This window comes from Salminus brasiliensis, chromosome 23 (genome assembly GCF_030463535.1).
Source record: "Salminus brasiliensis chromosome 23, fSalBra1.hap2, whole genome shotgun sequence".
Classification (NCBI taxonomy): domain Eukaryota; kingdom Metazoa; phylum Chordata; class Actinopteri; order Characiformes; family Bryconidae; genus Salminus; species Salminus brasiliensis.
In genome coordinates, this window is record NC_132900.1 from 22,481,375 (window position 1) to 22,498,056 (window position 16,682).

General features: G+C 39.3%; 1 protein-coding gene across 3 annotated transcripts; it reads left to right on the top strand.

Annotated features, from left to right (window-relative positions):
- Nucleotides 1–2,695: 2,695 nt before the first annotated feature.
- slco5a1a (solute carrier organic anion transporter family member 5A1a) lies at nt 2,696–16,580 on the top strand. 3 transcript variants are annotated; one of them, XM_072668622.1, is made up of 12 exons: nt 3,891–3,954; nt 4,316–4,342; nt 4,525–4,743; nt 6,421–6,864; nt 7,672–7,804; nt 8,510–8,712; nt 10,695–10,859; nt 10,953–11,151; nt 11,426–11,585; nt 12,623–12,858; nt 13,606–13,670; nt 15,157–16,580. In XM_072668622.1, the coding sequence occupies exons 3-12, from the start codon at nt 4,599–4,601 to the stop codon at nt 15,609–15,611; spliced, it is 2,205 nt and encodes a 734-aa protein (XP_072524723.1). In that variant the 5' UTR covers nt 3,891–3,954; nt 4,316–4,342; nt 4,525–4,598; the 3' UTR covers nt 15,612–16,580. The 3 variants fall into 3 exon arrangements, with proteins under 3 accessions (XP_072524721.1, XP_072524723.1, XP_072524722.1); XM_072668621.1 differs by lacking the exon at nt 3,891–3,954 and having other exon boundaries at nt 3,964–4,342; XM_072668620.1 differs by lacking the exons at nt 4,316–4,342; nt 4,525–4,743 and having other exon boundaries at nt 2,696–3,954.
- Nucleotides 16,581–16,682: the final 102 nt, after the last annotated feature.

The following is a 16,682-nucleotide window of genomic DNA, read 5'->3' on the forward strand; positions in this document are numbered from 1 at the left end:
GCTAGATGTGACCAGTGCCCACCTCCATCGGTTCGCTGGGCGACGGCACCATCGAGGAGGTGGCTGTAGGCTGCATGACTAGGCTAGGAGGCAGGATGGAGCAATGGGCAACGGGATAGGCCGGCCCCTTACTACCAGGGCCCACCAGTACCTCGGGACCGGGTGGAGGTAGGGCAACCTAAGAGCTGGTCAAGCTGAATATGGAAAATGTGGAATATGGAATATGGGCTGAATGGGAAAATGACGAGGGGGTGAACTAAACGGGGGACTAAACATAAAGCCACAAGCCTAGCTTGGGCAGAAAGGGCTGATATAACCTCAGAGCAGAGCTGTGTACAAACAGAGGTAGCTGGGGAAAAAGACAAACCTAATCTAACCTAGCAGAGAGTGCATAGAACTAAGGTTGCCTAGGAACATGAACAGGAAGCGAACATACCTCGCTTGCCTCTAGAATTACACTACGAATCCTCCTGACTAAGAACAGAACTCTTGCCAACCTAAACATGCCACCAACGCATGAGGAATCGATAAGCGTCAATGAGATTCCTAAAGATTCAATTCACTGCAACGAATGGTAAGAGAAATACTCCCAGTCCCAGGTGAAACACTTGAGCAAACAAGTGAGTGAGTGGACACAAATAAACAGCAATGAACACAAACAATATGGAAGTGCAATGGAAGTTCTTATTTGGGCCTGTGGGCGGCAGCTTGATATCAGCCCGCGGGAGGGCGCGATAACGAGGGTCTGACACTTACATCCAATATTTTCTTATCTGGAATTTATTACATTTACAAGGATAGTGGGATCCATTATAAATGAAAGGAGATGATTTAGCAATAAAGATTATTTAGGTTATTTTTAAGTGTTGGTAAATGTGTGCATATTCATGTATTAATGTTCATTAACAGATTTTTATTATTTTAGAGATATGTATCTACCTCGCACCTTCCCACATACACACTGCCACAGTCCTACAACTAGCCACAATATCCTTACCACGGATCGCATCACCAGTGTCTATTTAAAAAATATATATATATATGGTCAGGCTAGTGAACCAACCAATTAAAGTTGAGAAGTAGATATAGTTTTTCCCCCAAGCCTGTCATAAATGAAAATTCATCATGATTCATTCTGAGGGTTTTGCGGGGTATTTTTCCTCAGTAAAATACTTACTTTTAATAAAGCAAATGACAACATAAAATACTCAGCAAATGCATTCAGTGAATAGTTTGCTCAGTCAGGCTAATCTTGATAATAACTAATAAAAGTAGTTAAATAGTCAGTTAGCAATACAAAAGGCATCAATGCTAGTGAAGTGACTGCTAGCTTTTGTTTGTTGATATTCTTACATCCATTCATCAGTAAGCTTGAAGCACTTTACTCAACCAGTAAAAAGGAATAGTTCAGCCCAATAATTCTACTAACAACAAACAAAACCCTGTAAGAATGCCCTGGAGTTGAAAAGCATTCAAACATTTGGCCGCAGTGTTGAAATATTTTACATTCACATTTACATTTATGGCATTTACCAGACGCTCTTATCCAGAGCGACTTACAAGGTTACTTGTACTACAGAGGTGGGCCAATGTAGTGTTAGGAGTCTTGCCCAAGGACTCTTTTTGGTGTAGCACAGCATAGTCACCCAGACCGGGAATCAAACCCCAGTATCCCAAATGGTGTGGTAGCTCATTTGGGCCACCCTGAGTTGGTAAAACACACCAAGCCTCATTCACTGTTCTTAGAAAAAAAATCATAAAAACAGTTTATGCAGTTTTCACAAATATTCTTACATTCACCAATGTTTTTTTTATTTAGGATTTGATATTTGACATTTACAAGGGGGGTCCGTCATAAGAGCATAGCTGTAAACAATCTTGCAATTTAAAATCAAGAATCTGACATAGACTTTTCTTAAAAACAAATTGAATATATATTGGTAAAATAAATATAAATAAAAATAAATAAAATAAAAACAAATAAATACAATAAAAAGCCAAGAAAAAGCCAAGATAACACATTACTTATTAAAAATACATTAAATAAAATGTTTTTTGTGCATTAGAGACAATATTCGCTTTTGCATTTCCATTTAAAGGTTAAATTCAGGTTTATTTATTTTCATTTGTGAAATGTTGCCAGAAAGAATTATAATTTAATTTAAAAAAATCATAATCAATAATCATCATTTTTGTGTTGTTTTATTATGTAATATTCTTTGACTGTATTACTTATATGATGATCAAATTCAAACGTTACTAAACAAGAGCTAAACTCAGCGTCAATTTAATCAATCGTGAATCTACAATGATGTTGGACTCTATCTGGTGCGCCCTCTTGCGTCTGACCAACCCGGAACACATGATCGAGGAGCAGTTCTCTGGCTCAGTGCGTGAAACATTCGTTCCGCTTATTAAACGTTCCTTTAATAAGGGGACGGCAGGGACGAAAATAAAAACCTGAGGGGTTTTTGGTCTTAAAATATCACACTTTATGTTTAATCAGTGGTGATAAGGTTATTTATGCACACCATACTATAAATTACATAAATACAGTAAGTACATACATGCAATCAATTATTATATACATATATTAAATACACAAAATACTTAGTACGACTTTTTTTTTAGTAAGAATTTAATTGAATATCGCAGAGAACGCCTTCGTAACACCTAGCAGCTTGTTGGGGGGAGGGGTGGTGTTACCGTCGCCGAGCCGGGCCATTGCAGCCTTCAGTTCTGCGAACGGTGGACGGTAAACAACAGCCTATGCGACCCTAGTTTAGCAAGGACACGGCACTGAAAACGCACGCGCACCAGAATACCTTCACTTTGTGGACATAAAATGTTTAATGTGGTGTTAAAATGGACCAGCTTGTACTGAGAGGGGTGATCCTCGATGCGAGGACGCGAGGCCAATTTGTTTTTGTAAGGTTTTTCGGATCTTTCGGGACGTTTGTTGCGCTTTTCATGTACTGAAGCATGCTAACTGCGCTAACGACAGCAGGGGCTGCAGCGCTGTTGCTTTGTGTGTAGAGTTGTACAATGTGTTCATTCATCACAGAGAGGTAGCTGCAGTTTGGGACGTGTGTGCTGATTATTCTTTGCATGGTGGTTAGCCGCCGCCGCCGCTGCTGCTGCTGGACGACTGGTTTGCTTTGTGTCATGGGATAATCTGAGCTCTCCGGATTTTAAAGGGGGCTAACTAGCTATATCGGAAAGTTTGCGTTACCGTTATTTACCATAAGAATGTCAAATTAGGTGATGAAGCATTAACTAGACTCAAATTTAACGAACAGCTGGAGTTATGTAGTCGGTGGATACAAAAACACGTTTATGATTGAGGGGATGATGAACCTTTCAATCAGATTATGTACTGTTGTTTTGCACCCAGGAAGGATTTGTATTGTGTTCTACGAGCTGCTGTGCGTGCATTAGCTACGTCAAACCGGTCGTGTTTGCTTAACTAGAGACCCCGTTCCAGAATGGCCTCCTGGAAGAGTAAAAATGCCGCAGGCGGCGACTCGACCGCGCCGGTTCAGCCTTGTCCCTACGTGAATGAGGACTCGGGACAGGCCGTCAAATCCAAGAGCCTTCCTGCGCTCAATGCGAGTCAGCCTCCGGAAACAGATGGCACCAATAATCCACCGCACGGAGAGCAGAGACTCCTCGCGGCGCCCCGGGGCGGCTCCCCCTCCAGGCCGGAGCGCATACCGTCCTCTTCCAGCCTGGCCGGACTGGGCTCGTCCTGCGGTTCGGAGACGGGCGGCGGTCCTACAGGGAGTCGTTACTCCGCTTCTTATCTCTGGTCACGGCTGCGGCGAATCTCCATGCGGCGCTACGCCAGAGGATTGTTCACTGACTCGCGTTGCTTCTTGTTTTATATGTGTTACCTCACGTTCATCCAGTCGCTCATGGTGTCGGGTTACCTCAGCAGCGTCATTACAACTATAGGTAAAGAGCCGGACTACTTTGGCATGTTCTTTCCTTTTATCTTTCCTCGTTCTCTTATCCTCTCTTTTTTTTCTTACATTTCCTTGTATTTTTACCCGTCTTTTCTCCACCCCAATCTTAGTCTCACTCTTCTCCTCTCTCTCCTTTTCTGATATGTAGCTGAAATGAGTAATGGGCATTTCCTGCAGTAGAAGCAGAAAAAAAATTGAACTGAAATTAAATTGCACCACATTCGGAAATGCACCACTTCTCCCAGAACATTGTTGCCATTACAAATGCTTTGGTATTTTTTGTTTGTTTGTTTGTTTGCACTGGAACAACATAAAAAAATGAGCAAACAATCTAAACGGATGAATTTCAGAAATGGACTGGGCATCTTTTTAAAATGGTAAGTAATAATTGGATTTTAATAATGTGGTGCTTCTACAATTTTTGTTTATATGATTAATTATATAATTTATAATATTATAAAATAAAATAATTATATTAATTATGGCAAATAATAGATGCTAGGCACTCTCCACCGGTTTAAATGTAGAAAAGTTGACTCAGTCTTTGTGTGTGTACCAGACTGAGCATGGAGAAATGCTGTAGCTTACCTCCCCGGATGTACAAGGAAGAGGAAAAAATGGCTGAAGATAGCAATGGAGGATTGTTTGAATGTTGGCACAGAAAGGAAGTACAGCAGTGTCAGCTCGTACACTCCAAACACACATCTAAATGAAAATGGGATGCTATATAAGGCGACACAGGAGGACCCCACTGTCACGCAGATGCATAAAAAGCCAGGCTGGTGTTTCCCAGAACTTACCATACCACAATCCTTTAGAGAAAACATCCTTTGGAAGGATGAAAAATGGACAGATCAAGCAAGAAAAGCTCTGGTTGGAAAAGTAGCCAAGAGGCCTGTGCACGCCTTTTCTTGCTTGATCTGTCAATTTTACATTAAGGGTGTTGATCATTTGTTCTGGAGTTCTGTGTAGAATGAAATCAGATTTCACTTTGTTTCTCTCATTTTTGTGTAGTTTTAATGCAAACAAAAGAAATAAAGATGTGAATGGCAAAGTGTTTGTAAATGCAATGCTTTGGAGAGGTGCATTTTCTGAAAAAGTGCAGGGGCGCCAAAATGTTTGCCCATGACTCAACCTCAGCAAGGTGTATCATGTATCTCGTTATATATATATATAACTTACATGTATTTTGTGAGATGTTAAGTGATAGACCAACACAAAGCAGCACATAATTGTGAAGTGGAACAAAAATAATAGTAATACCATTAATTATAATAAATAAATTAAAATGAATTATTAATAAATGGTTTTCAAAATTGTAATCAAATAAAAATCTGAGAAGTGTGATGTATCAGTACAACCATCTTTGGCTGTTTGTTGTGGGATCATTGTCTTGCTGGAAGGTAAATGTTCTGAGTCTCAAGTTTTTTGCAGCCTCCATCAGGTTTCCTTCCAGGATTGCCCTCTATTTAGCTCCATCCATCTTCCCATCAACTCTGACCAGCTTCCCTGTCCCTGCTGAATAAAAGCATCCCCACAGCATGATGCTGCCACCACCATGTATCACAGGATGGCGTGTTCATGGTGATGAGCAGTGTTACTTTTCCGCCACACACAGCACTTTGCATTGAAAAAAATCAACTTTGGTCCCATCTGACCACAGCACCTTCTTCCTCATGTTTGGTGTGTCCCCTACATGGCTTGTGGGTACTGCAAACTGCGCCTCTTATGCCTTTCTTTCAACAATGGTTTTCTTTTTTCTATTCTTGCGTAAAGGCCAGATTTGTGGCGTGCACAGGCCTCTTGGCTACTTTTCCAAATAGAGCTTTTCTTGCTTGATCTGTCAATTTGGGTGGACGACCATGTCTTGGTAGGTTGCAGTTGTAGAATACTTTTTCCATTTTTGCATGATGGATTAAACAGTGCGCATTGGGATGCTCAAATCTTTTTATTACAACTTTATTTCTGACCTGTCTGGTGAGTTTGTTGGTCTTCATGATTCTATTTGTTCATTAGTGTTCTCCAACAAACCACTGAGACAGTCACAAAACAGGTGTTTTTATACTGAGACTAAATTACACACAACTGGACTCTATCAACTAATTAAGTCACTGCTGAAGGCAATTGATTGCACTGGATTTTATTCAGGGGTGTCCGAGTAAAGAGGGCTGAATACTTTTGGACGTCACACTTATTAAATTTTTATTAAGATTTTTATTTATCCTTTTCATTCTACTTCATAATTTTATGTAACTTTGTGTTGGTCTATCACTTAAATTCGTAAAAAGTTTGTTATTGTCAGGTGATCACTTCTGTGTGTGTGTGTAGATGGATAGATTAATAAAGATATAGATATTTATGTTAAAATGTGAAACAGAATAGCCATGGACTCAAGCAATCAAGATTCTTGTATAAGAAATAATGCTTGTTCATATGTGTTTTTTTGTTTTTGTAGAAAAGCGATACAGTCTGCGCAGTTCTGAATCTGGTCTGCTCGTCAGCTGTTTTGACATCGGCAGTCTTCTTGTCGTTGTCTTCATCAGCTACTTTGGTGGACGGGGCCAAAGGCCGCGTTGGCTCGCCATTGGCGGTGTGTTCATTGCAGTGGGTGCTGCACTTTTCTCTCTTCCCCACTTCATCTCTCCGCCCTATCAACTAGAGCAGCTCAACACTACTGGACGGGGCGAGGGACTCTGCACCAGCCCTGGTACAAACAGCAGTAGGAGAGATGGCCCAGTGGCTTGTCCACGCGACCAGGAGGACAGTGAGCATGCTCTTTATGTGGCACTTTTTATTTGTGCTCAAATTCTGGTGGGCATGGGATCCACACCCATCTACACACTCGGACCCACCTACCTGGATGACAACGTGAAGAAGGAGAATGCCTCACTCTACTTAGGTCAGTAACACTAAAAAGGAAAGCCTTGAATAGTTCCTTTGATATGTTTTATTCAGTTTCATCCTTCAGTCCTAACTGGTCAGTACATGCTTTGCTTTCTGAAAATTGCTGCTGAATATTGACTTATTTCACACCTGATATCACTGCTCATGGATTGTAGCTGATGGTGTCTGAGTTAGCTACAGTAGTCAGTAACTGTGCCAGACATTTGGCCCATGTTATCCAATGTTAAAACTAGTTGAACAGTATCTAGCTAGATCAGTAGCTAGAAAGTATTGGTATTAGTATTGGTAGTAAGGTGTGTTTCCTCAGGCTGTTTTTTGTAATTTTGTAACCTTGTCCCAAAAGCTAGGTCTTCTCTTACTTAACTATCTGGCAAGTTAAAAGATATTTTTCAGGACAATATTTCATCTATGTGGGATTATCAGTACATGGTTTTCAAAGTGCAGTTACAACGAACTGTTTCATTTCAGACAGCTTTATCTTAGCCTAGATACTGGCTTTAGATTTGATTAGTTGCAAATGAAGAATCACATGGTTGAATAAGCCGATAGAAACAGTGATTTCTTTTTTTTTTTTGTATTGTTTCAAGTTTCAGTGCCCTTTCGAGGTGCTTAACTCTGAAATGGAAAAAGAATGACACCATGCTCAGTTCAGAAAAGTCTTATCAGATGTTTCTATTTGTATGGCCTTTGTGTAATATAAATATTAGTTGCACAGGACACAATGCACACTAAATCCATAATTCATAAAATAGCATAAGTCTTTTGTGTCTTAATGCTTCTGCATTTGTGATTGTGTCTGTAGCGATCATGTATGTCATGGGAGCCCTGGGTCCGGCTGCTGGTTATTTGCTTGGTGGAGTTTTGATCGGGTTCTACGTGGATCCAAACACCTCTGTGAACATCGATCAAAATGATCCCCGTTTTGTAGGAAACTGGTGAGGGGCACACATGCACAAGCACCGTTTATGAAGTCTCTACTGATATATAAAAAAAAGAAATAGTGCTACAATAATTGAGCTTCTGCTGTTTATTTGGGTTTAACAATAAAGTCTGCTTTTATAAAATTTACTGTTTAACTAAAGCAATTGCAGTATAATTAATTAAAAGAATTATCTAAAAAATAAATGTACAGTTAAATCTGTGTATATTATGTAATCCGTGTTTAGCCTGTGGGTTAAACAGTTACACCAGTGGTTCCTAATCTTAATCCTCATGCACATCAGTTTAGAAAGGATTTGTAGCTGATCAGGTGTGTTGGGAACAGAGTAAACACTAAAATGTGCAGGGCAGGGTTTCCGGACAGTTACGCTATAGCTCACTTTTGTTTTACATGCACAATATTTGTCAGTCTTCACTCCTTTATTAGTGCTCAGTTTCTGTCACAATGCCACTGTTGGCTGGATATTTGTGGTAAGTGGAAAGTTTTTTCAGCAGAAGCTCTCATGTGAAAGCTGACAAGTCAATAATTACTTTTCTCTGGTCGCTTTCAATCTTTCTGACACACCAGGTGGAGGGGTTCTCTGCTAGAATATAAACTGTATTTTTCTGTGGTTATTGTGGGTTCCTGCTGTGTTTATAAGCTCGCTCGCTCTCTCTCTCTCGCTCTCTCTCTCACTGCCTTCACCTGTTGTCTCTCTCAGGTGGAGTGGCTTTCTATTGTGTGCTGTGGCCATGCTTTTGGTGATCTTCCCCATGTTTGCTTTCCCAAAGAAGCTCCCTCCCCGCCACAAGAAGAACAGAAGGAAAAAGAAGAGTGTGGAGGACATCACCAGCGATGACGATGTAATGAAGGCTAAGAGCCAAGCTGTGTCCTCATCCATGGGCTTTGGCAAAGACATTAAAGGTAAAATATTTGCTCCCATTACCTAGCAGACATGGACGCTACAATTGAAGTAATTGTTGCTACAGTAGTTGTATATTTTTGTAGTTCTGAAATCATTTTCATTATTGTCACATTTAAACTTAACTCAAAAAAAACAAAAAAAAACAACAAAAAAAAAGTGCCGGACTGAAGCACGTGCCTTGTGTCCAACATTTAGAAATGTATTTAAACACCTCTCTGTGTAAAAGTTGACTACCTACATTTTGAAGCTTCACTATTGTTTCTTGTAGCTCCTTTCCCAAAATCATAAATTGACTGTATATATATATATATATATGTGTGTGTGTGTGTGTGTATATATGTATATGTGTGTGTATATATATATATATATATATATATATATATATATATATATATATATATATACGCACGCACGCACACAGTGGAGGAAATAAGTATTTGACCCCCACTGAAAAACTTTAATAGTTTTTAAAAATTACATGAAATGAGAAATAAAAATTAACTTGAATTTCATTGAAGGAAATAAGTATTTGATCCCCTAGTAATACATCATTTAATACTTGGTGGCAAAACCCTTGTTGGCAAGCACAGCAGTGAGACGTTTCTTGTAGTTTTTTGTAAGGTTTGCACACACTTCAGGAGTAATTTTGGCCCACTCCTCTCTGCAGATCGTCTCCAAATCCTTAAGGTTTTTAGGCATGCATTTGGAAACGTGAAGCTTCAGCTCTCTCCATAGATTGGGGCCAAAGAGCTAAATTTTGGTCTCATCTGACCACAGCACCTTCTCCCAGTCTCTCTCGGAGTCATTAATATGTTCATTGGCAAACTTGAGGCGGGCCTGGACATGAACCTTCTTGAGCAGAGGAACCTTGCGTGCACTGCAGGATTTTAAACCATTACGTCTCAGTGTATTACCAATGTTTTGGTTTTTTTTGAGACTGTGGTCCCAGCTGTCTTGAGATGATTAACCAGCTCCTCCCGTGTAGTTCTTAGCTGATTGTTAACCTTTCTCATGATCAATGAGATTCCACAAGGTGATATCTTGCATGGAGGTCGATTGACAGTACAGATGTTGTACTTCTTCCACTTCCGAATAATTGCACCAACAGTTGTCACCTTCTCATCCAGCTTCTTACTTATGGCTTTGTAGCCCATTCCAGCCTTGTGTAGGTCAACAAGTTGTCCCTGACATCTTTAGACAGTTCTTTAGTCTTGCCCATGGTGGAGATGTTGGAGTGTCACTGAGTCTCTTGGCAGGTGACCTTTTACACAGGTAACAATTTGGAACAGGTGTCTCTCATGCAGGTAACGACTTCACTAAGATTAGGGTGTGTCAGTGGTCTGTGGGAGCCAACATTAGTCCTGTTTTTTAGGGGATCAAATACTTAGTTCCCTCAATATTTAAAAAGCCAACTGAAATAGTCAGTGCTAAGCACGCTTTCCTGATTTCAGCTACCTTACTTACCATGGCGATAGCACATATAGCATATACTTATTATAATATTCTGTGAAATTTATTAACCTAGCTGGCAGTAATTAATATGCTAACAATGGAAAATGCTGCTTGTCGTTGGCATTGTTTTCCCTTGTAATTAAATTAACTTTTCTCTGAACACTCTTTACTTTATACAGTAGCTTATTATCAATTATAGTCCCTGATTCTGGATATTATTGGCCCCAAAGAATTTAACAAATTAATAAGCATGACTGTAGAAGTTGTACCATTTGTCTCTGGTTAACGTATTCTACATTCACATGTCACTGAAAGGGCATCTTTCCTGTTGTCAAAATATTTTCAAATGCTCGCTCGCTCATTTGGTCATTCACTTAGATGTTTTTGTTTTATTATGTCTATTATGAAGAGAACTAGGCTCTGTTATACATAGATGAACAAGAAAAAGAATGACACAGAGTTTATGATTGGTTCATAATTGTTCAGTAATTAAATATCTCTTCCTGTTCTTTTGACCCCCACCCCCCAGACTTGCCAAAGGCAGCCGGACGTATCTTGAGCAACGTGACGTTTTTGTTTGTGAGTTTGTCGTACACAGCGGAATGTGCCATCGTTACAGCCTTCATCACCTTCATCCCCAAATTCATTGAATCTCAGTTTGGGGTTCCAGCATCCAGTGCCAGCATTTATACTGGTGAAAATACTCACAGAAACACTCACACACAGACAGCTTTGCTGTAAATGTTTCTCTCTTCATTGCTGTTTCTGCCTCCTGTGTGTGCTGCAGGGTTGATAATTGTGCCAAGTGCTGGTGTGGGGATAGTGTTGGGAGGATACATAATCAAGAAGCTGAAGCTGGGAGCGAGAGAGTCAGCCAAATTAGCCATGATCTGTAGTGGAGTGTCTTTGCTCTGTTTCTCCACACTCTTTATTGTTGGCTGTGAGAGCATCAACTTGGGAGGAATCAACATTCCTTACACTACTGGGTATGAATACTCCAAACTTATATCTTGCATATTGTCTCGTTTATCAGCAAATAATATATCTGCTAATATATTGTGCACCCCTACTGTCATATGTTCTGCATAAACACATCTACTTAATGGGAAAATGTTCCATACACTCTGAAGGTAAAATTAAAGGTGAACAATTAAGGGAATTGTTTTATAGTTAGACTTTAGCTAAATTTCCTGATTTCTCTGTATTTTTTTCTGTCTTTCTCTTTTTCCTTCTTGTGCCTTCTCTACTTCCCTTTTCTAGGCCTACCTTGACTTTGTCTCATCGGAACCTAACTGGAGGGTGTAATGTAAACTGTGGTTGTCGGATCCATGATTATGCGCCTGTGTGCGGCTCAGATGGAATTACATACTTTAACCCCTGTCTGGCTGGCTGCAATAGTGTCTCCAACGACAGCTCAGGAGTAAGAGGGAACACACACTTAAAATAGTTTCATTAGATTTCAAATAAATATCTCTCTTAAAAGAAAAAGTGAAAAAACAAAACCTGATACCTGGTCCAAGACAAGAAAGTCACTGTTAAATCGATTCTGTTTGGTTCTATAGCTGAGTTGTCTCTTAAAGAGAGAAGAGTGTGATGAACAACAAAAGAAATACAACAGGTCACATATGCAATACCCACAATACACAAGCCGTCAGATTTAAAAATCTTATTGCCTTTGGTCTGTTACTTACAAGTATTGATGTTGCTTTTAAGTGACTCAGAATACATACATCATTTAATAACATATTAAAAATCATTGTGAGGCTCCACTGACTTGACTAGCAAAGAGATTAACGTCTCTAGTTTGGCATCTAGTATGGCTCGGCATGCTACTAACTGCACTGTGTAAGAACTGTGTAATGCTGTGTAACTCGGGTCATATCCATGTAAAATGCTGTAATAATAATAATAATACTATGTCAGTCCACATACTTCAATCACTTTCAGTGACTTCGGTACCTCTCAGCTTGGGACATTCAGAGGGACTCAAAGCATGATTGGTCTTCCCTGCAGTAATACACCTTTAGGGGGAACCAAATTTTCACATAATACTGCTTTAAAGCACCAGAGATTTTGCTTTTCAAAATGATTTATTAATGAGAAGATGGCACTGTGCATGTCTGTTAGCCATAACCAAAGGACTTTTCTACAGTGTACCAGTGTGCTACATGTGTAGCTATTAAGCCGTTCTGTGTTGTCTGTTGCTGCAAAACATACTGAATCTGAATTTTCTCTTAAGACAGTGTATGATCACACTCTCTCAGATAAATCATTAAAAATAATGAATCAACTATCAGTTAGATCATTCAATTTCTAATATAATTGATGGTGACTGCCATAATCAAAACCAAAGTCAACTGTTACTGATTAACTGGTGCTAATTGGCACCGATGGTGAATGAATTTGCCCTTGGCATGTGCATTTACATAAGTAATCTGTTTGCCTTTTCTTTCACAGATTAAAAACTATTCGGACTGTGCATGTGTACAGAGCAGGCAGGTGATCACTCCTTCTGGAGGAAATCATGAGCTGCAAGTGGTCATTGTAAAGACATACTTGAACGAGAATGGCTATGCACTTGCTGGCAAATGCGAGCGCACCTGTGGAACACTCATAACTTTCCTAATCTTCCTTTTCATCGTCACCCTCATCACTGCTTGTGCCCAGCCTTCTGCTATAATTGTTACCCTCAGGTATTTTTCTGGCTTTCTTTTTCTTTCTACCTAATCCTCACGCTCCTTCTTTCACTCACTTTGTCTGTCTGTTTGTCTTCCTTCCTTCCTTCTCTCTCACTCGCTTTCTTTCTATTTCTTAAGACTGTATGCACACACCAAATGTTAAATTCTACATATCTGAAAGTACTCATTTAAGCTTGACTGGCCAGAGAGTCCAGACATCTAATTTCCAGCTTATCCTGATGACACCCAACAGCCAATAGTGGTGATAGAACTCTTGCACCAGCAAATACACTATATGTCCAAATGTTTGTGGAGACCCCTTTTAATAAATGCATTCAGCTACTTTAAGATGAAGAAGAAGAAACCGAGAAGGAGCAGGTGTCACAGTACTTCTGTCCATATAGCATATTTTTTATACTCATTTAAATAACAAATGTATCCCCTGTCCTGGATCCAGTTTTGAGATCACTGCATTTAGAACTCATGCCACTTATCAACACAAGAGGACATCATGCTGATCTCTCACACAGCATTCACTGCCAGTAGTTTAGCAATTTCAATATAACAAACAGATACACAATTCATTCAGAACACAACATAATATAAGCTTTTACGTGTTTTTTTTAGTGTACCCCCTTCTATGCAGTGGCCAAAAGTTCAGTTAAAATGTTTCGGGTTTTAAAATGTAAATAATTTTCAAGGGAAAAGCAACTGAACCATGTGAAGAGTTTGTGGTTAAAGTGCATATCAATATATCTATAGGTCTGTGGAGGAACAGGAGAGGCCATTTGCTCTGGGAATGCAGTTTGTTCTTCTCAGGACTCTCGGTATGACACAAATGAGTGTATATAGGTTATTAATTTATATACAGAAGTTTATTTATGATATACAGGTGTTTTTATTGGATATTGGTATATGGCGTTTCTGCTTTCTTATTTTTAAAATGTGACGTCATTCATATTTGTCAAACTCAAATTTGGCCATTTATATTTGGAACTGGAAACTATTATCTATGAACTATATAGGTGTTATCATCGGTATATAAAGTCATGTGAGAAAGTTAGGATACCCCATGAAAACCTTTGTATGTTGTAATATATTTAAACATATTGACATTTGCTCTTCACTTAAACAATATTGAGAGGTGGAGGTAATCTAGCCAAACACATAAAACAGAAGAAATTTCATTTAAAATAATTTGTAATAATGTAATTAATAAAAAGCCTTTTTTACTGTAAGAATGTTAAGACACCTCCCCATTTATTACTACTTCATATGCCTAAAATTAGAATCAGGTGCAGCACATTTGCTGCTGATGATTAGAACTAAGTCTAGATGAGATGAGATGAGAATTATAGCAGCCTGTCTTATTTACATTTCAAACATTTAGTTTGGTTAGCTCTTTACAAGTAAAGTGGATGTTGTCATGGTGTGATGCAAAGAGATTTCTGAGGCCTAGACATGCAAGTCTGAGAATGAATTAAAAAAAAAAAAAAAAAAACTGCGAACATGACCAGGTCAGGCGGTCATAGTAAGTCCTGTTTAAGAGTAGACCACAAAATGCATAAAGAAGTCTCTAACAATCCTAAAATGTCATCATGGGATCTACAGATAGCTCTTGTCACAGCTAAAATATCAGTTTCTACCATCAGAAAGAGACCTCACACGTCACACAAACTAAGACTAAAGTTTCCCAGAAAACACCTAGACCAAGACCAAGAAAATATGCTTTAAGTTTAATTATTTGGACACAGTAACAGAGGACAAGTATGGCGTAAACCAGACACAGCATTTAAGCGCAATAACTCATATTAACTGTAAAAATAGGAGGTAAAATGTTATGATTTGTGGCTGTTTTCTGCAGTAGGGCTTGGAGAGCTCTCAAACTAAGTCAACTGGGAATTCTTTATTGTATCGGAGGGCGCTTGAGGAGAATGTGGGAAATACCAGCTATTAGACCATAAAGTGTTCCAACCTTTTCTTTACAAGAAAATAGCATTTCTATTGATAAGGATATTTCTTCAGTTTTATTGGTTTAGTTATATTACTTCTACTCCTTAATATTGTTTAAATGAAGATTAAATAAATTCTTCATATGTTTCAATATATTAAAAAAGACCAGTTTTATGGTGTCTTACTCTTTTACATGACTATCATATAATCATATCAGCCAATATTATGTTATGTCAAACTCCTTAAAATCATTCATTCACAATGTTCATGTTGTTCAGGTCTTGTTTAATGTATCACTGTGTGTTAAAAGATAGAAAATAGTAGAAAATAATCTAATTGATCTTCTCTTTTTCCCTCCAGCCTATATCCCTACTCCAATCTATTTTGGTGCGGTGATTGACACCACTTGCATGCTGTGGCAGCAGGACTGTGGTGTGCATGGCTCCTGCTGGGAGTATGATGTCACTTCACTTCGTTTTGTCTACTTTGGCTTGGCTGCCAGCCTCAAGTTTCTAGGCTTCCTCTTCATCTTCCTCACTTGGTACTCGCTGAAGCGGCGTGAGGAGCACACCCACTCGCACACCTGTCCTGTCTCGCCGCTGGACACAGTGAGCCAGTTAATCTGCCATGCAGGGGGGCAAAAGGGTCATGCTCGTACACGTTCCTGTCCTGTCTTCCTGCCCCGCCCCCTCGAACACTGCCACGCTGCTGCCATGGGAACAGGACAAGCCCTCAGCCGTGGAAGCAGTTGCCCGGGGAATGACCTGAAAGCAATAACTCCGCCCATCAGGTCTCTGGAGAAAGTGGTGATATAAGAAATTTTGCAAAGATATACATACATACATACATACACACATACGCACACACCATTTAACACACATACAGGATATACCTAAAAAAACAGGTGGAGTTTCCAACTTTAGTACGTCCAAATGTGAAGAGTACCCGTATCCTAGCCATTGCTGGTGCCTTTTTCTTCTGAATTAGACACGCACTCATGCACGAGGTTTGGAAAACTGGACTCAGTACCTCAATAGGACCTGTACCTCTTTTCTTATCCTTACACAGACATGGCCAGTACCTCCTTCTTTTACGTACAAATACGCACGCACACACACACTTATAGTTGCTTCTACAAGGTCAGTACTGTACCCCTTTCCTTACACACAAGTTTAATTGATTCTGTTCTAAGTATAATTCTTACTTTTTTTTTTTTTTTTGCACACACTTATGTTACCTGGTTCTGTCGTTTCTACTCTCCTCGTTGTCCAGTGTGTTTTAATCTGGCAGCATCATGAAGGACTATGCTGGTGCTGTAGAAGCACTTACATACATGTCTATCATGTCATTGAGTGGCCAATTGATTATTGAATTGGGCTGTTCATATCAGTATCAGGTTTTGTGGAGTTCCATAAGGAAAAATGAGCTGGGACTCAAACTAGAAACTTTACTATGGAAACTATACTATGCAAACTTTTCTCTCACTCCTAAAAGCAAGTATAAAAATTAAACCCAATAGGCTGATACTGCAAGTCTAAACTCTGTCAAGCCAAAATGGAAAAATTTTGAAAGAAAAGATTTGTGTTCTGGAGATCAAAGTATTGAAAGTACAAAGTATTAACAGCAGTGGGAACATGCTCCCTGCTGATCTGCACTGAGGGACTGTGTGTCTTCTACACTGGATTAAAGTAATAACGAGGAATTAAGTGTTGTTTTAAATCATCAGATATTGCAACTGGGTGTTTTATTGTCCAAATTAAAGATATTTTGATTAAAACACAAAACTGCTGGTGTCTTTTGCTGTGTTGAACGATAAATACAGAATTCATGAAATTATGTAGATTTGTTGAATTGTTGGTAGGGGAGTCGGGGTGTTCTAATTCTTC

Coding starts and splice junctions, on each gene's coding strand:
- slco5a1a (XM_072668620.1), top strand. CDS start 3,486: ATGGCCTCCTGGAAGAGTAAAAATGCCGCAGGCGGCGACTCGACCGCG. Junction 6,865..7,671: donor GAATGCCTCACTCTACTTAG/GTCAGTAACACT, acceptor TTGTGTCTGTAG/CGATCATGTATGTCATGGGA. Junction 10,860..10,952: donor CAGTGCCAGCATTTATACTG/GTGAAAATACTC, acceptor TGTGTGCTGCAG/GGTTGATAATTGTGCCAAGT.